At 29.2% G+C, this 27,913-nt stretch overlaps 1 protein-coding gene across 1 annotated transcript; it reads right to left on the bottom strand.

Annotated features, from left to right (window-relative positions):
• Window positions 1-60: 60 nt before the first annotated feature.
• LOC103568370 (zinc finger protein 547) lies at window positions 61-26,089 on the bottom strand. The gene is made up of 5 exons (XM_008545206.2): window positions 25,489-26,089; window positions 20,715-20,813; window positions 14,003-14,742; window positions 12,923-13,199; window positions 61-332 (listed from the first exon to the last, which is right to left on the bottom strand). The coding sequence occupies exons 1-5, from the start codon at window positions 25,715-25,717 to the stop codon at window positions 61-63; spliced, it is 1,617 nt and encodes a 538-aa protein (XP_008543428.1). The 5' UTR covers window positions 25,718-26,089.
• Between the last annotated feature and the right edge of the window lie 1,824 nt (window positions 26,090-27,913).

The raw sequence follows: 27,913 nt of genomic DNA, 5'->3' as shown, positions 1-27,913 counted from the left end.
CTAATTGCAATGATTTATAATACAGTGATAATTATCTATTTAATTATATTATTTATAAATTTACTGACTCATCGATGAATTTGACGTAACGATATTGTTTTGAGTGATATTGACTATTGAGACTCGGTGTGAAACTGTTGGCATGTTAGATGTGCCTAATTCGGCGTGCTGTGTTTCCCGATGTCTTCTGAGATCTACTTTACGTTGAAATGCGCGATTGCAAAGCTCACAAGCAAATGGTTTGTAACCTGTATGCTTTCTTGAATGAGTTATCAGATTGCTGCTTTGAGAAAACGCTTTGCCGCATACTTGACATTTGTGAGGCTTTTCTCCTGTAATTAAATAAAAAAACAATATTATTATTTTATTAATTAATAATAGATATGAAAAATTTCGAAAGATAATTTTATTTTATAACCGAAAATTTTTAAATTCATAAAAAAGTCATAGGTTGTGACTCAGTGCACTGTAAAAAATTAGCGGAGTAAATGCGAAGCGGATGACTGTTTATATATTTGATCCCCTTGAAGTGAAATTCACTCCTAAAAGGGGTTTATTTTAATAGTAAAACTCCGAATCGGAGTGAATACAGATTGAAATGAAATTTCAATCACTCCGAAACCACTTAACTAAAAAAATAAACTCTCTATTTACTCCGTATGCAGATTTATTTTTTTTAATACACCGAAATCCCGAGCGACGGAGTAAATGCGGATTGAAATAAAATCCGTAATCACTCCGAATTTACTCCCAATTGTCGATAGTGCGGAGCTTGACAAAAATTGGGAAAAAAAAAAATTTATTTTTCATCAAATTTACGAGTGTGAATGTAGCAGACATCAAACAAATTTAAAATTATAAATAAATAGAGTAAATAATTTAAAAAATAATATTTATAAAAAATGCATTTATTAATTTGAAAATTTTTTAAATGCCCATTTTTTAAAAATTTTATTTTATTAATTATTTACTCGATTTATTAATAATTTTTAATTTGTCTGACGTCTGCTACATTCACACTTAAATAAAATTTATGTTTCTTGGGGAGTTACAGAGTGTCCGTCATGCCCCAGCTTCCCTATTTTACTTTTACTGTAATTTACTTAAATAATTTACTTTTTTTTTTATTTCATTAAACAAAATTATTAATATTTAAAAGTAAATTTGACTGATTAAAAAAAAATGATTATTAGTTTGCGTAAGTAGAAGAATCTAATTTCGATCAGACACTGCTGACTTTTTAATGTCTACTAATTTAAAATTTATAAATTCGAATAATTTTTAGGTAAAGTTGACAATTCATGTTATTAATATTTAATTGTTATTTTTTTTTTTAGTAATAATCGATGTAATCGATAACAATTATATAAATATAAAATAAAATATCCTGGGTATTGACAATTCAAATAAACGGAATATTAATTTCTTGCAGTATTTTTGGGTATTAATATAAATAGATGTCACTTTTGAAATAAGTCAATATAAAGTTGTCAGCGTGGAAAAAAAGTGAATTTAATCTTTGAATTTATCTTCGATTTTATTTGAAGTAAACTAAAAATAAATGAAGAATTATGAGACAATCAATGGAAAATTTTTAAATAATAAATCATATTGAAGAAAAAAAGTAACGTATCAGTCAAAGTGATTTGAAAATATCGGTATCGAATATCGAGATTTCCGAGATGTCAATTGCAGAAACTTCTCGCTTGGGAATAGTTATAGAGGGTTATATAGAGTAAGATAGCTGGCACTTGTGTTGAATCCCAGTTGAAGTAACACGCTAAGATATATATTCTTTAAGATCTTATATATAAAATGAAAGAAGAAGAATAAGAAGAAGAAGAAAAAGAAGAAGAGGAGAGGAAGAAGTAAAAAAAAATATAAAAATAAAATGTATAAAGATAAAGATGAAGTAAAAGAAAAAACAGTAGAGCACAAGAGGTTGGTAGTATCGGGGATGCGGGGCACGCCCGGTCAAGATTTCCTCCCAAGCGAGAATCACAGCCAGCCCGGCAACGAGTTTGCTTTCTCTCTTATACACAAGGTTATTTCTCTCAGCCCAGTAACATTCAGTGGGTGAAATTCGTGGGCGAAAGTGCAGCCAGCAGTGGCATTGAGTGAAATAGTGAATAGAGAAAAAGAGAGAAAGAGAATGTAAAGGGGAGAAGAGGGTAGGTTGAAAAGGGTAGAACGTTCGCCGCTCGTTTCTCTCATCTCGGCCACGAGAGCTCTGATTGGTGGCCGGGGGCGGCTCTAACCCCCTGTTACCATAGCGACAACGAATGTACCTGGGGCGAGTTCACGAAAAGAGATAGACAATGAAAGCACGAGTTTATTATACGAGTGATGAACAAAGAGGAAATTCAAATGAAAAGGAAGAAAAACTCAAAGCTTTGGAGTTAATGGACTTTTTACTCGTATTTTTTACCCTTTTTAATTTTCTTTTTTTTTTTTTTTTATTTTATCTATTTTATTTTATTTAAACGCTTTCGAACGTTCTATTGTCAAACGTGTAACAACAACGTACCTATATAACCCCTAAAATCGACATCACAACGCGCCGCCATAAACAACTAGTTAATCGAACCTACAATCTCGTCGATGCAAGCCCACCTACTATTACCAATCGATTTCATCCATACTTTTTATTTTCTATCACGTTTATTTCAACATCCTGTAATAGTTATACTGCGATATCGTGGATAGAAAAAATATTTTTGATAAATAAAAAATCCAAGTGGAGAATTTGTGGGCATGCGCATGCGCAATTACCTGTTTAAAATATAAAACCATTTTTACAATTTTAAGAGCTAAGAAATTTTTAAAATAAAATAATAACAATGAAGGAAGAAGGAAAGAAGTGAAAAAAAACCATAAAAATAGAGGTAAGCCAAGACAAGTAAAAGAAGAGAGCGAAGACTCCCAGGAATTTACGAGCTCGTAAAAATCAAGAACCGTCCGAAGCTCGCACCGAGGTTACCTCTATCCCGTCTTTATCTCTGCAAGAAACTTATACTGCACACACTACTTTCTTTATTTTCTACCTTTTATTCTTTATTCTCTCTAGCTTTAGTTCGTGATTCATCGTCTCGCCAACGGTATATATTTACATGTATACAACATTTATTTTCTTAAAAAAAGCACATGGAAATTTTTGATATCTAAAAAAATTTAGAATATCAGACATGTCTTATTTTGCAAAATAAGTATAAATCTATTAATTATTTCCCCTAAAATTTAAAAAAAATAAGAAAAAGGTGCCATTACCCGTTCACTTTTCATTGGAATGAAATCAAACCATTTACTATAATTTGGTATATATATATATATGAAATAAAAAATCAATTTTTTTTTTTATAATTATTTTTCGTAGTTTTAAATATTAGAAAAAATTTTTAATTTCAAAAATAATGTTGATAATTAATTATTATTAATCATTTTAATAAGCTCGTTGAGTGTACTTATAGCCGCTCAGCAAAAGTTGTGATCTACCATTACTCGATCAACACATGGCCCTATACTCGCTCAAAGATAATATCAATTGAACTATGATAAGTATATTCTCTCTAAAAACGTATAGCGAAAATCACTATTGTCAGTGAAAAGTATACCACTATTCAAATTAGTGACATACTTTTCACTAGTAAATAGTGAATCGTCACTATTTCAAATTTAAGAAAGTTGATTTGGAGAATAATTTATAAAATATACTACTTTATTCAATTTTCTACTACCCTCTAAAAAGAAATCAGTGAAATTCACTTCGAATAAGTTAATATTCACTGGGAACCAGCTACACTGTGAAAAATTTCCAACAAATTTTACTATGGGCGTATTGTAACACCGGACCATAAGAAAACTGGTACAAAATTTACAAGAATCCCATAGTAAACAGTATGCGCAGACGACACGATTGGGACCTATGCGCATACGTTTACTATGGGACACTTGTAAATTTTGTATCAGTTTTCTTATGGTCCGGGGTTACAATGCACCCATAGTAAAATTCAATGGGAATTTTTCACAGTGTATAAGTATACCTCTGGTTAAATAAGTGGTATACTTATAGCTGTAGAAATAGTGACTATTTACTGATTCGCAGTGAATTTCACTAATTCATTTTTAGAGGGTAGTAACGGTGAGATTAGAATTGTTTTCTAATAGTGCGGGTAAAAACCGACGTAGACTTACTCTCGAGGAGTGCTTCGTATAGAATAACATATAATTATAACAATTATTAAAGACTTTAACATAACCTACATTTAAGCTAACGAATAACCTTTAAAGTTAAAAATGGCTGACTGAGCGCGATTTTGAAAATAGTTTCTTAATTTCAATTTATAATCAATTATAAAATGTTTTGATACGTCATATTTTAATATATTTAGATTTACAAATAATTATTTATCAATGATAATTTTTTAAAACTGCCTGAATCAGTTAAAATGAGCGACTAATGATTCTGATCAGGTTTAGAGTCTTTAACCTTTTGTGTAATAAGTTTTTAGTGACACTAATTGATTATTTCCTCATTAGTACATTAAAATATGATATTTAATTTGTCTGAATTACTCTGAACCCTTGAATATTTTTATAATTTATTTGATAAATATTTAAATAAATTAAAAATATTTAAAATATAAAATAAAAAGTGAAATACTTGGAAAGAAGAAATCAAATAATTTTTAATTTCGCACTGAAATGTTTGAGAACCACGGAGACTTAAGACGCCATTACATGCCCGGAGCAGCGACCGCTATTGCCGCCCCTAAAACTATATTAAACTCCGAGAAATCTTAGGGATCGTCTACTCCAACTCAACCATTCCTCTTCCCTCTTTTACCCTTTGTATGTCCTCAGAGTCTTTTGCTTTTAGTGTAAGAAAACTTTTATTACTTTCCAAGTGGCAAAACTCCTTAAACTTTTTCCATTATTTTATTTAGTGTCTCGGTAATAACTTTTTAAAAGATATAATTAAAAAATAAAAAAGTAAATAAAAGGATAATAATAGGGTTTAATTATTAGAGGGTAAAATGTCTTAAATTTTATTTTGAAAAGTTTGTGACAGCTGAGATGAATATCTTAGATGATTTTAGATGAAGCCGACGTGATTTCAGGGTAAATTAATTCGAAGATTATTAACCCGTGTTCTCGTAAACCAATTGCTGGTGCTTTGTTATACTCGGGATCTTTGCTCCATCATCAATTTTCAAACATCAACCGAGGGATGTATCATTTATTATTACAGTTCATTATCAACTCTATTGTATATTTAATCAATAGAAAGTTTTTACTAAAATAATTATTCAAAATTTTATTTTTTATTACTCTGTAATTTATTATTTTTTAATAATTAGGAGCAATTCATCTATTGAGAAAATAGTTGATTTAATAATTTAAATAAAAAAATATTTTAATAGTCAAAATAAAAATTTTTACTAACTCAGAGCAATAAATTAAGAGATTAAACTTAACAAAAAAAAAAAAAAAATTTTTCTAGACAAAAAAAATTCTTGTAAAAAAAAAGTTCATAGATAAAACGACAAAGAATGTAAAAAGAAAATCCGACATTAGTTGACTAGTAGAAAAAGTAGTATAGATCGGAGAAAGCAAGTAGTACAGGTCCTTCGAGGTGGGGCCGGGTCTGCGTTGGCGGAGGAGCCTGGCAAAGGCATTGATTTCCTCTCGTCTCCATCGACCACGTTCCTACTCTCGGGGCTTCGTGTCTGCCCTCCAATCCAAATCCCCGCGAGAGGTGAGGTCGAATGCGCGAGCCGGAGAAGTCTGACAGAGAAATAAAGCTTTATAGCTCAAGCTCAAGCTCTAGCTCTGGCTCTCTTTTACAGATATGAGGATAAAATAAAGGAGAAGAGAGAAAATATTATTGAGACAGAGGACGTCGAGCTTTGGTATGGTGTAAAATGAACGAGAAAAAGTGAACCCAACTCACAGCAGGCGTTAGCAGAAGAAAAAAAGGATATAGCGTAAAAGAAAAAAGACGCGAGCGAATCCTGGAGAAAACCACATCTCATATTTCATATCGAGGACAGCTTGGATTTTCCTTCATCTTTTCTCTTTACACTAGAGTATAGAAAGCTTCCAGCCGGGATTACCAGGTCGGATATCATTCAATCCGATTGGATACACATGGGGCTCAAAAGTTGTTTTTTTTTTTTTTATTTCACAGTGATTATTTATCTCATCAGACATTTTTATACTTGATAGTTTTTTTAATTACAATTTTAATTATTTCATGTTTTTTATATCTTAACACAATTCGTTTTTCACTCGCGAATAAAAAAAAAGTACTAAATACTCTTTAAATGCTATCATGTATTTTATTTAAATCCGAATTTACTCTATCACTCTCAGAGTTGCGTAGCTTTTGCAAAAACTCACTCCGCATGCAGAGTGAATAGGGTTTTTTTTTAAAAGTAATTTCGGAGTGACGCGAATTTTTTTCAATCCGCATTTTTACTCGTCTACTAATAAATTAATAGAAAAAATTTTTTATAGCCATACTGAAAAAAAAAGTTGACTTGGTTCAAGATTTTTTCAAAAATGAAAAACTAAATATAATTATTAGCAATAATAAAATCCTTATATCCTTCAATAAAAATAAATTTTATTTAATACATTGTAAAAAATTTTTTGAATGAACGCGGATTAAACCCGAAGTGAATATGAAGCAGATGACTGTTTATTTATTCAATCCCTTCGAAGTAAAATTCGCTCTGAAACAGAGTTTACTTTAACATTAGAACTCTGATTCGGAGTAAATGCGGGTTAAAACAAATTCCGTAATTACTCCCAATTTTTCACAGCGAGCTTAAAAATAAAATACAATAAAGTAAAAAAATAATAATTTTCAAACAATCAGATGTATATGTGTCGTACCAGTATGGTATAGGAATTATTTAAAATCATCTGGCAGTATATATGCTGATATAGATCGATGACAAGTAATCCCTGGGGTATTTACATAGGATACCAGTAAATTCATCGGAAGTGAAAAGCAACGAACGTATAACTATAGGTTACTAGCAATAGTGTACAGTAGCGCGTTGTAGTGACTAATTCCGAACGAAACGTGGTACATGAATAGGGCACGAGATAAAGTGTTACCATGGGACATAGAACCAGGAACTCAGTGTACATACAATCCATGTACAACACCACCCTCTTTGCACAGTGAACGTATAACACGAGTGTTCAACGACACACGAGGTAAACCCATACTAGAATTTTTTTCAATTAACAACTCTAAATCTCGATTCCTAATCCATTGTTTTATTTTATTTTAACTTAATAGAATGGTTACTAAAGCAAATCGCTAACTAAACTGTTAAATGTTAACAGCTGAGAGTTTTAGAATACAATTGCTGAATCTTGAATGTAGACACCAAGGAATAAAGGAAACAAGGAACCAAGTTGGTAAGCAAGATAGAAGAAGGAAAGCAATAGAAACGTGATACCGGAAACTTAAGTCGGTTAGCTCCTTAGTGCTCTCTGGTATACCGCAGGGAGACTGTTAGTAATCCTCTCCCTACCATTTGTGGTGAATTGATGGCTATTAAATTATTACGCCGTCGATCACATTAGGAATCGTGACAAATCCGATCTATTAGTTCTTGAGTAGGTACCGCCACTACGTTACTACGTTCAGTTCTCGTCTAATGTTTCACTTAATCATTCGTCTTATAGTTTCAACACAAATTTATATTTATGAAACATAAATTATACGATTATTAATATAAAATTAAACCAAGGATCAGAAAGTAGTATCAAGTACTTAAATACATTTATATTATTAATTAAAAGTAGTTAATTTATTTATAGTTCTATTATATTTCAAAGAAAAATATATTTTCAAGTACGCAGCCTCCTAATTTATGATCAATTAATAAAATACAGTTTTTTTTTTAATTTTATTATTTTTGTAGAAGGTCCATTTTACCTCAAATCTAGAAAACTTTTTCGTATTGATACTTAATACTGATTTGACAGTTAGAAAGAAATGAAAAAATCACGCTATTTTTTTTTCATAATAAAATAATAAAAATTTTGACTATAAAGATGACTTGTAAGACAAATGATGATTTTAAACTTCTAGTACAAATTATTATAACCCTGTCAAAAAGTTTTAAACGGCTTGAAGTGATGTTGTGGTGTTAGTGAGTCAATGATACAGTACATGAATAGAGTGAGGATAGTCTCGAAAAGCCGATGTAGTCAGACGTAAACCTCTAATAGTATAGGCTAGGGAGCAGAAGCGACCTTTGCACTCTCACTCTCTTCAAGTTATAATGCTTAACCACTTTCATGCACTTGTGTTTATACGATAATTATTTATCTGACGTATCAAAACTAAAAAAAAAAAATTTTAGATAATAAAAAAATCAATATAGAGGAAAGAGGGCAGAATTGCGCGCCCACAAAATTTGATAAAAAGATTTTTTTTTTAAATGTTTTTTAAATATTCCAAAATCGCTTGTAAATATAACTGAGCATTATTTTGAATTTTTTTTTCAGCGATTTTGAAAAATTTTGTTTGCAAAAAAATAGTACGAAATCAATTTGATTTTTTTTCTTATCAATTTACAATAAAAGAGCTCCCAGTTTCAAATTACTTCAGACGTATTTCAATAATCAACGTGAAAATATTTTTAATTTTGAAATTTAATCAACTTTTAATTATTTTTTAATCTATTACTTTAAGTAGTATGTAATTGCGTTTTTAAAAATGTCTTCTTTGGAATTAATAGTCAATTGCAAATAAAAAATTACCAATTCAAGCAAAATAACTAAAGTAAGCAGTTAAATTTTTTCAAAAATCTATAGTGTCAGTCGAAAAATAGTAATGACTTTTGTTTTATGATAAAAACTATTAAAGATTGTTTTCTTCCTTTGCAATCAATAATTATGGGAAATGTAATTTTATTATATAAATTACTTACAAGAAAATTGAATTTCTAGAATTTTTTTTTTTAACAGCAGCTGAAAATTTTTCTATTTACTTTGAAGATTATTAAAAAAAAAGATTTAACGTATTTGAGTCGCCGAAAATTAAGTATTTTTTCTAGTACCCCGTTTTGCCCCCTCCCCTTCCTCTATATGTATTGTAATATTTAAAAAATAAACAAAAATTGTTTTAGTCAAAAAATATAAAGGATGTTAATTAACTTGTGTCAAGTTATAAAAGAAAAATAGTAGAGTGTGAAATATGTTCACTTCGCTTTACTCAATTCTACTCGACTGACGATCGAGCAGGTTGTGTTTATTATGAAAACATTGGGGTCGATTTTGTTAAAGTGTACTTCACGTTTGACAACTTGAGGGGTGAACAAAATAGACAAGTAAACTTTAAATTTACATGAGTATCGGTTTGTAATCCTCTTTTATCTTATACTAATTATCAATATATTTTAAAATTTATTTTCGATAAAATTATTTAAATTTGCTTCGTTTTTTTTATCTAAAGATGAACAAAGTAACAGCAATTGTTTGGTTAAAAAAAAAAATTAATAATTGAAAAAAATTTGAAGCATCTAAAATAATATAACGCAAAGTGATTGGTAAGTGGTGTTTATTTGAGACCACGACAGTAGGGCCAGAGATTACATTCGCGTGTTTACTTATCAGGGGTTAGGGCTTCTGTGAAATGAAAGTTGATGCACGCACTTGTTGTTTCGTCACCAGTTGGTCTAAATGTACTCAAAGTCTTTGGTCTTTTAACACACATGGATAAATATGATCGCACTTTTACAAGTTAAACATCAGATAACTTACTGTATACATAACTTTGTATTCTTTCTAAATATTTTATCATTATTATTCTTATACTTTATTTAAATTCAAATTTTAAATTATCTCAAAAAAAAAAATTCTGATAAACCACAAAATAAAATAATTTATTTTTAAATTTTAATACCAAATTTTTTTCAAATAACTACATTTTTTTTATTTTGCTCATATTTTTCATTTACATAAAATGATTTATCGTTTACCATTCAATCATAATTTAAAATTATTTATTTTATCAAAACAGTTGTAAAAAAAAAAAAAATTCTTTTTTATTATTTATAGTGTCCGAGTACTCAATAAAAAAAAAAATACTACATACATAGCAATGAGAAAATATAGTGAAGGATTTTAACCACAAAGAGTACCCGAAAATGCGATGAAAACTAATTGCCGCGAAATACCAGCGGCTGAACAATATTTGCCGAGCACTCATTCCATTGTCGTTATTTCGTCAGGTTTATTTATTCACTCAATATACATATATATACATATATGTCACCGTGTATATGTATATGTATATGTATATGTATTTTGTCTCATTCACTTAAATTCTAAATATAACAATACATATATGTATTGATATATGAATCTATAATGCATCTTTGTCTATTTAATTTACTCTTTTACTTGATACGTAGTCAGTGTCACCAATGAACAATACCTATAGTCTAGCAAGCTAATAATGATTTTACGTAACGCCACACGCCGTTCTGGTCCCTTGGGAATCTTGCGATGCCGCACCCTCACTGCACATGGCCCGAGCACACTACCACTGGTGACTAGAGGGATGAGTTAACACCAGTCTGATAAAGATAGAGATATGCAACCCAACATATATAGATATATAAATGTATAAAGAGACATACTGCTCAGTTTGATTATCATTAGAGCTTCGAGTCGCTCGGGACAATCATTCGGCCTCGACACACGCATCACGTACGCTTTCCCATCACGCCACGTTATCACTCCCATACCTTAGATGAGATTTTACGCACTTGTCATTTATAAAACCTATTATTTATTACAAATATCACCCATGTGTTGTTTCATTATTTAAATTAAAAAATTTTAAATCAATGCAAGTAGAAGAAACAATCAAATTAACCCTTAAATTCATACAATAGGATCCAGCCTACATCATATTCTAACGGCTGAATGTCATGCGCCTTTGTTTTAAAAAAACCTCACCTGTGCATTGAGACCAGACTTTTTTTAATGCAAACTGATCTAGATCTACATCAGTTTGTTTATGGGTAAAACACATTTTACTTTACATCATTTTTTTTCAAATGGAAATAAAAAATCATGCATTTAAGGGAAAATGCTACCGGACCTCTTTCTCACTCAGAAAAATAAATGGGACTATCTTTGTTACACTCGTAGAGTAAATGAGAATTTTAAAACAATTTTTCTCGGAGATGAATTAGAATTTTTGAAAATACGAAATTTTTAGCCCTTTATTAAGGTGTTAAAAAACGCTAAAGACTATTTTAGGTTTCCAGCTTTTGTCCGTCAATTAAATTGAATTGAATTGAAAAAAAAAAAAACAACTACATTATTATTAATTGAAATTTTTTGATATGTAAAATTAGTGTTTTTGACAGGTATCTATCCGGTCAAATGTGTTCGAAATTGTTCCGAAAGTATTCCGCAATCGTCGAAAAGTTTTTCGGGAGCGTCAAGATTTAGGTCTAGTTTCATCGAAATATTTAGAATTTCCATACACTTTCTACAGATTTTCTATAGATTTTCCATCGAGATGACTGATAGATGACCGATAGATTACTGACTAAAAACTGACAAATAACCAATTTCAAGTAGCAAAGTTTACAAGCATGAATATCATTGGAGTTTTAAACTTTAGGTGAATCTTCAGACGCCACAGTCCATCTACGGCTTTAAATATGTTATGATACAAAAATTTATTTCGAAGAATTGATTTTTATAAATTTAATTAAGAGAAATCCTTCCTTTAACCTAGATGTCGCGAATAGTTTCAGTCCCCAAGGTAGTTAACATCCACCCAATTGACCATACAGTTTTGCTTTGTCCAGTTTTTTTTTTTCCACTCTACTAAAGCGTCGAAGGGTCATTACAAAAAGTACACTCGTACACAGTGACGGCTTGCGTCCAAAGGGCTGGTTCAGCCTTTTGCAAAGAGCCAAGCAAGTACCACGAGTATATCTACAGCAGAGAGGACAAGGTGATAATTTGATAAGACATCAGGAGTGTTACCATGGTGACAGAAAACCCCGAGATCCTTGATACTACACCAAGAAAGAAAGATTCACCCTCATCCACGCCTCTCAACTTTTTTTTTCCTTATCCTCTTTATTCTCTAGCATTCCTCCATCGCCCAGCAGCCTTATACACCTACTCCACCAACTTCTTATTCACCCTCAACCATTTTACTTCCCACTCCTACAGTGACACCAAAGTGTCAAGTGTTACCACTTATTTTTATCCATGTTTATCGATACAAAACAAGTCACTTTTCATCAAAATCCTCAGACATTAATATTTAGAAAAATTAATTTATATTCCCACGAATAATTTATGCTATTTAAATCTATTTGAAAATTTCCATTACAGAATTACGTACCCACTGTACTAATATAAAGTGAAAAGAGTCACCAGAATAGTAGAGAATCATGAAAGATACACGGGACAGTTAGTATACAAAAGCAGGGCGTATGAGACCAATGGGGATGGTTTGATATTTTATATATGTATATATATATATATATATAGTGTAATATGGTGTATGGTAAAGCTTTGGAAAAGAGCATTACGTTTATTAGCACACACCCTTGCGCCACATGTGTAAATGGGAAAACCGGACTGGTAGAAAATCCAGATACAAGTTAAAAGAGATGAATTCTCGACAATATATACTACTACCGTAAAATAGCCAGACAGTCTATCCAGACAGTTATAAATTATTTAGATTACACAGCACATCCCCGGTAATTTAGATAAATTTTAACAGAATCCAAAACATTGAGAAACTTATTCTCATAGTTGATGTGATGCTGTGGTTTATATACAATTTATATATAACCACAGGAAAAACAACAATAAATAAATAATGAAAATCAAAAGTATTTAACCGACGTACCTGTGTGAATGTAGGTGTGCTTTTTCATGTCACTCTTCTGGTGAAATCGTTTGCCACAAAATTGACAAGGATACGGCCGAGTGTCTGAATGAATAAGCAGATGTGTACTCAGTGTACTTGACCTTTTGAATGACTTGCCACATTGTTTACATTCAAACACTTTTTCAGCAGAGTGCACTGCACGGTGTTGAGTTAAACTTATCTCGTGGCCAAACGTTTTATTACACAATTCACACGCAAATGGACGTTTACCATTGTGCGATCTTCTTGCGTGTACCTTTAAAAATAAAAATATTATTTATTTATTTTTTTTTTTTAATTTAAGGATTTTTGTTATCAGTCAATCAGGAATGAACAAATTTAAGGTGACCATTTAATAAATCCCAAGTAAAAAATCACTGAATTGTTGATAATTTTGTGACCGGAGGATTTTTTTGTTTAGGATTTTTTTTATGGTGAACCCAAATTTCAAATGGAGACCGGGATATTTTTCTTTAATTTGGTGAAAAAAAAAAAAATTAATTTTTTTTATTTATTTTACGATTAATATGAACTTTCAAGTGATACGAAGTACTGAGGGTATAACGGGCAACTTGAAATTAAAAAAAAATTTCTTTTAATTATTGAAAGTAATGAGAGGTTCATTTGAAGTGAACAAAAACAAATTATCAGTGTTCAAAAGCGCAAAAATAAATTATTCAATTGGACTTCCCACTTTGCCCCGTTTCCGCGTAACTTAACAGTCAAAATAATAAAAACCGTATTTTAGTTTTGAGATATTTGTATTTTTGATTAATAGTTAAATACTCGTACACGCAAAGAAATTTTTAGAAAAAATTACCCAAAAAGTTTGATACTGCGCGGACATGTGGTAAATTTTTCCCATGCACATTATAAAATATACTACTCGATAGCATGTAAATGAAGTGCAATTTCTACTGACAATAGTAAAAATTTATTTACTGGCTAGATGTCCTTGCAATACCAAACTTTATGGGTAATTTTAACTCAAAAATTATCTGCATGTATTTACTCTTTTTTGTTGATCCCTGAACAATAAATTAATGAAATAATAATTACCTCAAGACCGTGAGGCGTACTAAACATTTTATCACATTTAACACAGCTGTAAACATCACCAAGTGGATGTGGATGATGAAGACCATGAGTCGAGTGAGCTGAATGTAGTCCCGGATGGGACGGATGTACTGTTCTCAGAAGGGGATGTAAATGCGGCGGTAAAAGATGATGAGAAATTAGATGTGGCTGTAGATAAGACAGCGCATGATGCGGATGAGGCGGTAATAATCCACTTTGAAGATGTAAAGGTGGATATAAACCAATTCCAGCTACTGCTACCGCTGCCATTGTAGTAGGTCCAGGTTGATGTCGATTAGCAACAGTTGTTACTGTTGAAGAATCTGTATGTGAAGATGGTGAAGAATTCCGTTGGCTCGTCGGTGGATCTGGCCTGAGAAGTGCTGATACACTAAAACTGTCACCGGATCTTCTTGGAGGCCGAATTACTGATGATGGCGATGTTGATCCGCGGGTTAATGACGGTGAGGGGGTTGAATGAGTGGACCGTGATGAAAAATCTCTTCCACTCGATCCACCTTTTATTTCATTTTCATCTTCATCGCCCACTTCTTCGACATCCACGTCCACTTCTTCGTCTTCCTCCTCGTCTTCTTCTGCTTCGACATCGATTTCGGGATGCCGCGACGGCCGCGGTGATGATGGACCCAAGGAATGCAATGACGATTGACTTCTTGGTGAAGGTGATCCTACTAAACGACCCACGCCAAATGATAATCTTTCTGCAAATAAAATCATTAAATTTTTATTATTATTATTATTATTATTATTAATAATTAATTTAAATAAACTGATTGATTATATAAAAGATATAACAGAAAAAAATTTAATAAAAAAGCTTTTTTGGTTGCAATATATTTAATTCTCAGAGTGTACATCTTGTAAAATAAGATTTAAGTCACGTATTCTGACGTTGGTGTGGGTCTTTCGTTTTGAGGAAAAAAGAGTAGAAAACTCGGGAGAGTATAAGTGCGACGGACTAACGAGTTGACTTGTATATACGTCGGAAAAAAAAATGAAATCGTAGAAATTCCAGAAGCAGTTTTACCCTTTTCACTTTTATAGTGAAAAAAATTAGAGGGTCAAGTTATACTTGAATGAAAAAGATTAAAAGCAATAAAGCACAATAAAAAAAATATATATATGTATGTATGATTTATTTTGACATTAATTTATCACAGATTCATGCTGAATAGAATAGAGGAGGGGTTTTGATTATGATGAGGATGAGAATGTAAATATAAATATAAATAGATAATGGGAGATATAATTTGTTATTTAAAATGGAATGCGGTGGATCATTGATATTTAATATATATATAATTCATAAAATAAAACGATTATTTTTGGGTTTAATATGATATTTATAATCCGCGTGGACTACACGCGAGCACGTGTCTGAGTATATTATATAGAAAGTGGGCACCATAATCACGTTTAAAACCAACTGGCTGCACACACACCCCACCAGTTATACACTCTTATATATAGATATATAATATTTAGGGGTGATTTATAAAGGAGAGTATCGAGGGATGTCGAGCAAACTGCTTCTTGATTTCTAATCAAATAAAAATGTCAAAGATTTATAATCATATATCATCTATTTTTCACTTATTCGCTTTTCAAATTCCATTTATATACATATATATATATTTAACACTTACATTAATATCCAATCATTCTTAGTTATACTCTGTAAATATCGGGAGTGAATTTTGAGTAATTACAGATTTTATTTAAATCTGAATTTACTCCGTCACTCGGAGTTTGAAAAAATCACTCTGCATACGGAGTAAATAAGGAATTTTTTTCAACTCTAGATTTACCTCGCGTTCATCCGCTAATTTTTTACAGTGTACATAATTTATATCTATTTCATACATTCAAAAAATTTAAAAGAGAATGATAATTTTGTTGAAATATTTTAAAAAGTTTGAATTTTAAAAATAAAAAATTATAATTTAAAAGTTTTATTAAATTTGACACAATGGATTGAGGGAAAATTTTTTCAAATCTTAAGGAAGCATTCATAAATTTTGCCAGTAATTAAATATTTTTTTTTATACTACATTGTTTTAAAAAGTTAATAAATATAAAAAATGAGTAAGTACTTTACTTGCAATTAAATTATGTAACAATTAATAAAAAAAAACTTGATTTAATTATTTATTTCGCTAGTATTTTTTATTTTCTCAGGAATAATTTAAAATTTACAGGCACATTACGGACACATGAAGAGGATGACAAATAAAAAAAATAAAAAAGTGTAATAAGCAAGTGCAGAAAGTCTCATATGAGAGAAAAGGGATTGAAAGCAAGACAACTAAAAGTGCTTACGCAAATGCCGCGTCTGGAATGCAGTAAAAAATTTCTGAGAGTGGCAACCCAATGTGTTTTGTTGTATATATATATATATATATGTATATATGTATAATGAACTTGAAATATTATATTTAAAAAAGTGCAATAGTGTACAGATGGTGCAGGAAAAATAAAATCAAAAAGTGGATTCATAAAAGAAAAAGTTAACTCAAAAAGTGTTAGCAAGACGTCCGGGTACATTCGTATTGCAGTAAAACTTATTTAATTTATTATTTTACTTACAATATGTCATACAACATATATAACACATGTTATACCATGAGTGTTATAAAATCTTGAGTAACTTTTTTAAGTAATCTCATTCCGTGATACGAAGAGTAGAAATTTAAAAGTATTGTAACATCACGTATTGTAATAATAAGATTTAATATATAAAATGACGCAAGATATAATAATTATTTAGGGTCACGCGAGATTTGTTATTAGTTTTATTAAAAATTATACCGGCTAGCGTTTTTAATAAAATATTATTTTATAGACGTATATTAGAGCAATACGCGGGCAAGAGATTCAAGTGACATTATATATATACATATCTAGGATGCCTATGAACTATTAAAGACAATATTGATGATTATTGACGGCCCGTAGGATTATTGTATAGTAAGACTAAGCTAGGGGAGACAATTAGATCGAGTTAACTGACACAACTTTAATCCTAACTCTCACTGTCATTTATCGGTAGAAAACGATGCGTTATTGATACTGAGAGATGGAGAACTTTTTATCTCAAATCTAATGTAATACTTTTCAAGTATTTATTAAAGACTTTGTGTAGACTGAGTACAATCATTACCCGAGTCGGAATATTAGACGTAAATTGAACATTTTGAACATTAAAAACTCAATTTGACAGCTTCTAATTTATTCCAAATGTAGATTGGAGTATCGTGAATCAAAAACGTAACTAAAACTTATTTAGACTTACAATAAGAAACACAAGCATACCAAACAATTTTTTTTCATCAATTCTGTACTCCTGGATTATAATCACGTCAATTCTTTAAAATTTTGTCGTCTGCCTTTCTGGCTCTTAAATAAAATATTTGTATTTTGAAAAAACAATTTTTTCAGTTTCATACTTCTATCTTTAACACTATATATTTATATCTGTTCATATATTATGATATCAAGGTTATGAAAATTGTGAATACAAATATTTAAATAAATTAATTAATGTTGTCTTTAAACTAAAATCATAGCTCATGAAAGTACCAATTTTTTACGAACCAAAATACAAAACAATTGTTGAATATACTTTCAAAACATTTAATTTACGTTTAAAACGTTCAATTTACGTCTAATATTTTGAATCGGGTAAGGCTCATTTTTAACAAAATGACCAAGGAACTTGTTATTTTTTTATTTATTCAAAATAATAAAAATATTTTGTCAATAAAAATTAAAATCTGGGGGTTGTGAATTTCCATGTGCAATTTCAAATAAATTCATGTGGAATTCAATTGAATTTTCTTAAAATTTTTAAGATTCACTCAGAAAATTAAGTAATTGTATTTATTATGATCAATTTTTACCCGGAAAAAAATGAACTATAAAAATATTATCATTCTAAATAGTAATTTTTCAATTATGATTAAAACGTAAATAATTACAGGACAAGTAGGAAAATTTATTGTCTATGCAAGAACAATTACTATTTGAACTTTAAAAATTGTAACTGATACTCAGAAAATAGACGACATGTATTATAAAATTTACTATTTGAATGTTAAAATTCCCCATATTGACAACCGGGTTATAATTTCAAAGAGTAATTTTTAGAGTTTTTTTTCCGTATAATTCCAATGAACTAGAATGATCAGAACTTTTCAATGCAAAAATAGTTAGTGTTATAATTTTTTTTATTAGAATTAATAATCATTGGATGATAACTTCTGCAATAAATTTCGTAACAGTTACTATCAGGATAGTAACAATTCTAATTTTTGATGGTAACTGTTACCATCTGGATTATAAATATAACTATTTAGAATAATTATAATAATTAAGTCTAGTTAACTTACAGGATTATAACAATTATTATAAATATGGTAAATATCACAATCTAGATGATTTATACAACCATCTAGATAATATTCACTACTATCGGATTAATGATAGAAATTTTACCATAGCCAGATAGTAGTTTCTATTATTTAATTTTCTGAGGGTAAATATTAACACTAGTTTTATAAATTTTATTTATTCTCTACAACATTTTCAGTGAAATTGAACTGATTTTTCATGAAAATTTATTGGAATAGTAAAAATAACTTGACTGGTTTTCAATAAAGTTTTAGTGGCATTTTGCAAAATTCATTTTTAGTTATGAAGTTAATAGAAGTTTTGTTTAATGCTGTCGGAAAAAATCGATTTTGCGTAAAATAAAATTTTTTAATATTCTGTATTAGAAATTTCAGCAATTTTTTTACTAATCAATAGATTTTATTTATGTACAAAAATTTTCCAATTATGAAAAAAGTGTGTTCACATTTAAACTTTAAACAAAAAAAAAAGAAGACAATTAAAGCTACTACTCAAGATTTATTATGCCATTTAATGTAATTTCCAATGGTCTCCGGGTATAATTTTTTACACAGAATATTTTTTTTTTATTTTCATGAATACCCTTTGCAAGGCGTACATAATCTGTTTCAATTTCGTTGAAATACTTTAATGATTTAAAAGAGATGAGGGAGTTGAGTAAAGAAGAGTCTAGAGTATAGAGTATGGAGTATAGCAGGACTAACGGTCACGTGCGAGGTACCGCCGCGATGACTCGTATGTGGGTGCGTTTAACATGACAAGACGTTACTAATTCAGAGTAGGTATACTACGAGTAGATCCGCCACCGCAACCGGCGCTCAAATACAAAGGGGCCGACCAACCGAATCCCTGTGTTGCGCCTCTAATCTGCTCCAATTGGGGTGACGGCCGTGTATAGAGTGTGTAGCAAGCGCCTATACTAAACCGAGTAAGGGGATATAGAAGTAGTACAGAGGAAGAAGATGCTGCTATTTTATTGTATATTGTATATGCGTAATGCTAAGAAGAATAAGAACAAACGGATGATATTGTACCGCAATGAATATAACAGAGAAGCAATATATTAAGTTGTATGAGAGGAAAAAGGTTACACATGACGCGTGCTACCATTTATCCTCAATCATCAGACCGGTCGTACAACTTATGACGATTGATAAAGAAAAACTTGCCGTCATCCGGGATTAAAGGAAGTTTTTATGGTATATATATATATATATATATGTATTTGAGAAGAAAGGGGTCACAGGTCATTGATAATTATGCATTTTTCACAACAAAATAATTTAATTTTAATTTTCAAAATAAACAGTTCAAAATTTATAGTTGCTATACAAAAATTTTTAGTAATTACACGGTAAAAAATCGAGAGTGATGATGGATTTTATCCAAATTTGAATTCACTCCGAAGTTCCGGAGTTTTAGAAAAAATCAATCCGCATATGGAATTAATAGGGAGTTTGTTTTTTTCAGCAGAGTGAAATGGATTTTATTTAAATCCGCTTTCACTCCGATTCGAAGTTTCTAATTAAAATACACTTTGGAGTGAATTTTACTTTAAAGGGATTAAATAAACACAAAGTCATCCGCTCCGCATTCACTCCAGATTTAATCCACTTTCACTCCATAAAATTTTGAGTGTAATTTAAGGAAGATAAAAAACCTAATACCCGATCAGGGACTCGGACTCCATCATTCTATGTTTTTATATATCTATATTTATCAATATAGATGTACAAATACATGGATTGATCAGGTACGTCTCTGATTGGGTATTAGGTCTTTTAAATGACCATAACTAAATTATCCGTTTAAAAATATTAAAAAAATAAATATATGGCATCTTAAACATAAGGTAAAAGACAGTATCCGATCAGAGAACTACTAGATCACTTCATGTATTCATATATTTTTTGACAACTTTAGAGTTATAATAAAGTAATTTATAAAATATGCAAAAGTGTTATAGATATTTCTATCGTATTCGAAGATACTTCAATTACACGTATTACAGTGATAATATTTTTATATTCGTCATACGTCAAAATAAATTATAAAATAACCATGGATACTATTATGTCCAAATTGATGTTTCTACTATCAATTTTCTGAAAATATATTCGGATAATTTTACTTATTTTATTATTAGATATTTTTTCTTTTGACATATTGACATCGAATACTTTTATATGGATATTGAAAATACATTGAGTCATGAAAACGATAGTTTATTTTTCTTTATTCTATAGATCGAATATATGTTTACCTGAATGGTTTCTGCCAAAAGATGGTAAATTTGTCGTTGCTGTTAAGGTGCCAAAAGGTGCCCATAGCCTTGGAAACATTAATCTGACATTATATTCCTCTGTGAACAAAAATTTTTTTACTTATTTTAATGTTATCCTTATAATAATAATATTTAACTCTACAGTGATAAGAAAATAGCTGGAAATAAATTGTTGTTTGAAGTAAAATTTACTCAGATTAATAAGTGTTAACGGACTTTTCTTTTTTATATATTTTTAATGACTATCGCAATGTAAAATTTAACACCAAACACCCATTGAATTGACACCAATATAGTAAATTAAATTTTTATTTTAAAGATAAAAATTTTTTTTAAATGATTTAATTTTATTTTCGAGTAAAAAAAAAAAATTAGTCAAATTCCTATGGAATTTATTGATATATAGTCACAAAAATTATTATATAGCAATCCCATTATTTTCCAATTTCCATAATTGGAAATTCTCACAAAATTGTTAAGTTAGAAATTTTTGTTGCTTAGGAAAAATAGCAAAAAACATAAAATGCTTGTCATTGATCACAAAATCTATGATATAGAAATTTGATAACGAAAAATTGGTTAAGGTGATTTTTATACAAAGAAAACTTAAAATTCGACAATTTTTCTTAAAAATAATTTGAAACAATTTAGGAGTTTTTTCAAGTATAAGTCTTTATACAAAAAAAAAAAAAAAAAAAAAAAAAAAAAAAAAAATCTACTATTCTTATGAAAATAATCATTTAAAATTTATTTTTTTAATTCAATTCTGATCTCAGTTATTATCCTAAATTTATTCTCTGATCTTTACTTATGATGCATTATAAAAACCAATTGATTTGAAAAAAAAATTAAAAAAAAAAAATCTAAATGTTGAATTAACAAATTTTGACTCTTCGCAGTGTAGGAATACATTATTTTGCAATTTATAATTTTTTAAATTGAATAATTACAGTAGTGAGAGAAAAAAAATTGGAATTCAGATAAACATGTTTACTTAACTCATAATACTAAAAACAACAAAAAAATTTACTGCATTGAAGTATAATATTTTTTATTTTTATAATAATTGCTTCAATCTACTAATAAATTTTACAGACAATGCATTTTTACTGCTACTAAGAATATATTTTTTTTTGCATTTAAAATTAAGAAATTTTATTTGGAAATATGCACTTTTTTCTCTCATTATACTTCAAGTAAATTTTGAAGATCTTTTCATACCAGCAAATTTTTTATAATGACCAAAAAAAAAATGAATTATGCGCACACTCAAAACCACTAATTACAAACATATGCTAAGTGGGAAATACATTTTCTAAAGTCCAAAAAGTATTTCACCCAATAATTACAAAGTATAAAAAATTTCTTTTAACAGTATTTAATATTTCCAAAATAGCAAATATATAAATGAGAATAATCGCTATAGAACTAATATCAGTCTTAAAATTTTTGAATATTTACGAAATTACTTTATACAGCAAAAATGTAAACAAAGAAAATTGTTTATAAAAAATAGCCGAATTGTTTGCAGACTTTTATTTTTGGTATTTATTGATTTTATCAAGCGTAAAATTTTCTTTATTTTTAAGAAAAAAAAAAATCTATTCGGAAAAGAAGACGTAGAAGGAAAAGAATTTGAGATCAAACATCTCAAGCATGAAGACGAATTTGGTATTCTTCGGTCGTAGATAAGATCAACCCCTCGACAAGGGCATCTTTATTAGAAGAATAAATGAGGGGCTAAACTTTATTTATCAACCTCATTTTTTAATTTAAACTATTCAAAATTATAAATTATATTTTATGAGAACTTGAAAATAATAGAATACTAAATTATATTTTGATTGAATAAAAAAAATAATGAGACATATATTACGATTTATGAGTAATGTAAATAATGAATGACTAATGAAAAATTAAAATCTCAATAGCAGGTAAAATGTGTTAAGATTATCGTAAAACAAAAAATAAGTATGTAATCCAGAGCAATAGAAGCGCAGGATAATCCGAATGTTGATAGCCCGGCGAGGTCCCTCTGTCATACAGATTAGAATCAGCCTCGCCGCAAAGCTATCTCGCGTCCGGGATTATCGAGAATAAATCATATATTTTCCCTGATATGTGTGTTACCTATTACCTATATTTATATTTATGTACATATATACTCCGATACATTCAAAGAGAAGTAATCACATGTTTAGGTAAGATAACACGAGCTGCAATATTGTTGAGTGTATTTTGTCGGACGAGGAAAAAGAACAAACGGTTTTTTCTTTTGTACGCGTGTTCAACGATTAACTTTAAACTCATAAGCCACGAATTCTTTTTTCAAATATTATTATTTTATTCTCTTATATAATTTACTTTAAAAATTATTTGTTTTGTAAAAAAAATCTTTCCTGTAGTAAACTTATTTTTGTTTCTGTAAAAAACAAATCTTAGAATTTTGAACACGAAAATATCTATATATTATTATTTTTATATTTACATTTTTTTTAACTGTAGAAATCACGATGGATTTGCGATTTGTAGATTTATGACTCAAACGATAGCAATACGCTCAACCTCAAACGCATATATATGTTATATATTTATACATAAAATACACACCTGGATATATTATCCATAGTAAAGATATGATTTAGTATAAAAAATTGCTTCCTTTTTGTGTCGAAAATTTAGTAGTCTATCAAAATACCAATATAACACTAGTGGGGGCAAAATGAGCACCGACAAAAATTCAAAAAAAAATTTTTTCTTTTTATTTCCTCTAACTCAATTAATTAATTTGATAAAAAATCTTTTGATATATATAAATATATAAATTTGTACTAAACACTGAATTGTTCAGAGTAAATATTTTTTATTCTTTTCAATAATTTTTGAATTATTTCATTTTTGAACAATATAGAATACGCGGGATAAAACAGCGCTCTTAAAAATTTTTTAAATCTAAAGAAAATATTTTTCATTTTCCCGAAAAATTTTTTTGTTTAAGATGAAAGTACATCATAAGTAAATTTGACCTGCTACGATAACATTTTGTCCATTTCCAAAAAATAACACAATTCTTTAGAAAAAAAACTTGAGCATACTTTTAAGAAACGGTTCAAGTTACCCCAAATGGGTCAAAGGTTGACTGTAATATATACGGTAATTAAAACCCGCAGTAAAAAATAAAACTATTTTTTTTTTTTTAAGTTTTCCGGTTTATACCTCAGTCTACGAAAAATTAATATTTGCATATATTTATTTTGATAAAATCAATAATGGACTGAATCATGTAGTTTATCGTATTAATGAAGTTACAATGAATGATATAAATCTTGGATAAAAGAATAAATAAAATCATCAAAATTAAATCACTAAGATATATTATTCGCACATTGATTTTAAAAATAAACGTATGATAAGATATGGGAATAAAGTATGCAATAAAAATAAACGAAAATATTTAAAAAAAAAAATCAAGTAATTAATAACAATTATTTACGACGCAGATTACTATAGATTAAATTTCAAAAGATAAATACATCAGGTTTACGGCATTTGCGTATCATTTACGAAGCTTTTAAGCAACGACATGTGAAGCTCAATAAGCTTACCGACTATATTAGTACTAGAGTATAAAGTCAAAGGTGTATGGTTGTATACGTTATTGGGTTAACTTGTCAGTTATATTAACAGATAATTAACTTAAGTATGTCTGTATATACAAACAGACATATTGCGTGTATATACACATATCCTTCGCCCTTATTGGTGGTCTAATGCTCAAGCAATTCACCTGTTGAACCAAGGTGATCACACATCACCTGACACGCAATCACGCACACATTATTCACTTCTTTATATGTGACATTAAAGTTATCCTTAATATGTGACAATTAATTACTGTAGGTAAGTAATAAATTTTTTAATTGCATGATTATATTTTTTTTTTTTGGAAATTGAAAATAATTAATTTATATATGACGTTAGTCTGCTGATCTATATGTTACAGTACTTTAATTAAAGGTGACAATTAATGGCAGAATTAGAGAGTGTGATGTAGTGGAAAAAAAATGTCACATGAAATTTGAGGTATCGATGCAGCAAATGACGAAGCAGAGGTGAATAGATGCAAGGATAATAGCCAGGTAATGGACGTCCTGATAACAAACGATGCATTCGATCCCTTTATCACGATTAAATGCACGTATCATTATACTTGTACGTAATAACAGTTCAATGTTAAATAAATTCAGTTTTTTTTTTAATAAATAAATAATTATTTTTATTTTTAAGAATGAAATTTTTTAATGATTATGGAGTTAACAGACATTTAACAATTTTTTGATTTTTTTTTTCTACTACTCAATTATAAAAAAATAAAAATAAAAATATGCACATGTAGAAAATTTAAAAAACTATAGGTGCAATTTTTTAAATATTTTTTTTTTTTTATAATTTATTGTGAAAAAAAAAATCCAAACATTATTAAACGTCGGATAACTTCAATATCATAATTTTTTAAGTGACATTTATAAAACAAATTTTATATGTAAATTTTTTATCTCAATAATAAAATTTTAATTAAATTTTGAAATAAGAAATGTAAGAAATTTTTATCTAAAAATTTGCAAAAAAAATTCTGAGCTAATTTTCTTTTTTTTGAATTTTTAAATTAAATTTTTTGACTGATTTTTTTTTTACTATAAAATTAATTGGGAATATTTATTGATAAAAAAAAATTAACAAAAAAAGAGCTTACCACTTTCATTAACAGCCGAATGATCTTGTAAATTATCACTATTATTGTTATTGGTATGATTATTATTGTTGTTATTATTTTCAGGAATAATATTCTGTTGATTAACAATCGAAGAAGATTGTTTAGGTTTGACAACTCTAAATGCCGACGCCTCAGCAACTCCGCGTCGCGAAAAATCCAATGGTCCGACGACAACCGGCGAATGTTGTTGCTGAATTTCCATCATCATTATCCAAATAAACTAAATGTCCATATATATATTTATATAAATCAACATTAGTTATGTATAATGATACAGAATATCAACAATAATCCTTAAAACACTTTAACACTTATATTAATTTTAAAAAATAAATATAACAATATTTATATTCATATAAATTTAAATGCCACAACCACGAAAAAAAAAAAAATTTTTTAAACTCACACAACTGTTCTTTTCTTGTCTGTCGATACAATACTGACAGTATCGTTCTCATAACAATCGTTTAAACACCAAAGTTGTCTCTCCCACCACACAGATTTCGCGTTTACTCGCAATCATAATAAATTAATAATAATAATAATAATAATAATAATAATAATAATAATAATAATAATAGTAATAATTATTTTTTATTATCTTAATTTGTTTAATAAATTAATTGCACAAAAAATGAACTAGGGCGTAAACAAAAAAAAAATAATAAACGTATATTTTTTTTTAATCGGCGGTTTTTTGATTGTGACACTTATAGGGAGGAGAGAGACGTTGATAGCGGGTGCGTCTCGAGAGTCGACTGCTGTTAACGGATCTGATAGTGTGGCCTCCAGCCCCCCGTGTTGTTGACGGACAAAAGTCGGTGGGTTGTGTGTAGAGAGAGAATGAGCAACAAGAAAAGATAGACGAAATAGATTGAAAGAGACCCTTATACCCATGCTATGTCATACCATATACTACACACCACACACCACACACCATTCCCTTATACACTCTCAATTCCACTCATTCACTCATGGGTGGGTGTATACATGCATGCTGAATAAAGTAAGAGAGACGGTGAATTGGTTTAATCGCAAGCGAGATACAACTATATTTTTGTATGTGTTAAATTCAACAGAGACAAAATATATATACGGGATTTTCTTGTCAAAGCCACGCCTATTTTTGACCACGCCTGGTTTATCCCTACTCCCCCGCATCCATACGCAGAATATATAGCTCACTCACTTTCTCTGTCTCTCTCTTTCTCTCTTTCGCGGATACGAGTCGCGGGTATAACATTGTCGAGAGCGAGGCCGAGATCTTCAAGCAGGCGCACTGCTCACTTCATCTTGTATATATGGATATATTTTGATACTGATGCTACTCCTGCTACTGCGATCGGTGCATAGCAGTGATGAGAAAAGCTGTATCTGCTTCGATAAGAGAGGGTATAAAGAGTGAGATAGAGGAATGATAGATGATTCAAGAGAAACAATGATAAAATTTTTTTAAATGTGCAATTAAAACGTTTGCAATCCTAGATTGCAAGAAAGTTCATTGGAGATTTCATAAATTCATTTTTTTATGGATGACTTGTAAAAGAATCTTGTTTTTTTCAGTAGATGACTAATAAATTTATCGTGATAATTATTGTTATATTTTTGCTATTAATGATTTTTAAAACCAATTATTCATAAATTTATTAGTGAGAATTTTAAAAATTTTGTTGACTAATGTTGAACTGTAAATTAATTTTTTTATATGCATTTTAATAATTTTCCAGAATTTGATTACATCGAGTAATTGCCGATAATATCTCAATCTGATTTAAAGTATTAATTATTGATTACATTCATTATGAATCAATTTTATAGATTTTGATTTCTGATGAATGCATTTAAATAAAGAAGTAAAAAAATAAGTATATGACGATATGTATTTTAATATAAATCTTACTGTACTCATTGATAATCGATCAATTTTACAGACTACCGCGCGGTTTCACAAAAGTTCAATGATGCCATTAAAGAAAGAATTTAAATTCTTCGGGGATTCTTGTATAACATTTTATTTTATTGTCAAAAAAAAATCTGAAAAACGGTTGACCCTGCCCAGAAAAAAAACATCTTGAGCCACGAAAATATTTTGGAAGACAAACGTTTTCGGGAACTAAGTCAAGATTTTCTTGAGCGCGAGGAAATTTTTACTTTATCCAAGAAATTTTAAGTTTTCAAAAATATTTTTTTGAATCAAAAATATTTACCTTCAGACGAGAATTTTTTTTTCTGTGTGTGGGCCAACCCCAAAGCTTCCCACTGTTTTGAAGCTGTACGAGCTCGAAAACGATATTATTAGTAAACTTTTAAGATCTTCGAACTCAAAAAACGGCTGGACCTAAAATATATATATTTCGCTGCAATAAAAAGTAATTTTTGTCCGACGATATCTTTGGAACAAATC

Source organism: Microplitis demolitor, chromosome 4 (assembly GCF_026212275.2).
Source record: "Microplitis demolitor isolate Queensland-Clemson2020A chromosome 4, iyMicDemo2.1a, whole genome shotgun sequence".
NCBI classification, from domain to species: Eukaryota; Metazoa; Arthropoda; class Insecta; order Hymenoptera; family Braconidae; genus Microplitis; species Microplitis demolitor.
The sequence above is the reverse complement of the archived record's forward strand: the minus strand, read 5'-3'. Positions and strand labels throughout refer to the sequence as shown.

Excerpts from the sequence above, each read along its gene's own strand:
- LOC103568370 (XM_008545206.2), bottom strand. The coding sequence starts at position 25,717 with ATGATGATGGAAATTCAGCAACAACATTCGCCGGTTGTCGTCGGACCA. Across the intron at positions 14,743-20,714 it reads TTTTGGCAGAAACCATTCAG|AAAGATTATCATTTGGCGTG; the intron begins GTAAACATATAT and ends TTTTATTTGCAG. Across the intron at positions 13,200-14,002 it reads GTACGCCTCACGGTCTTGAG|GTACACGCAAGAAGATCGCA; the intron begins GTAATTATTATT and ends TTATTTTTAAAG.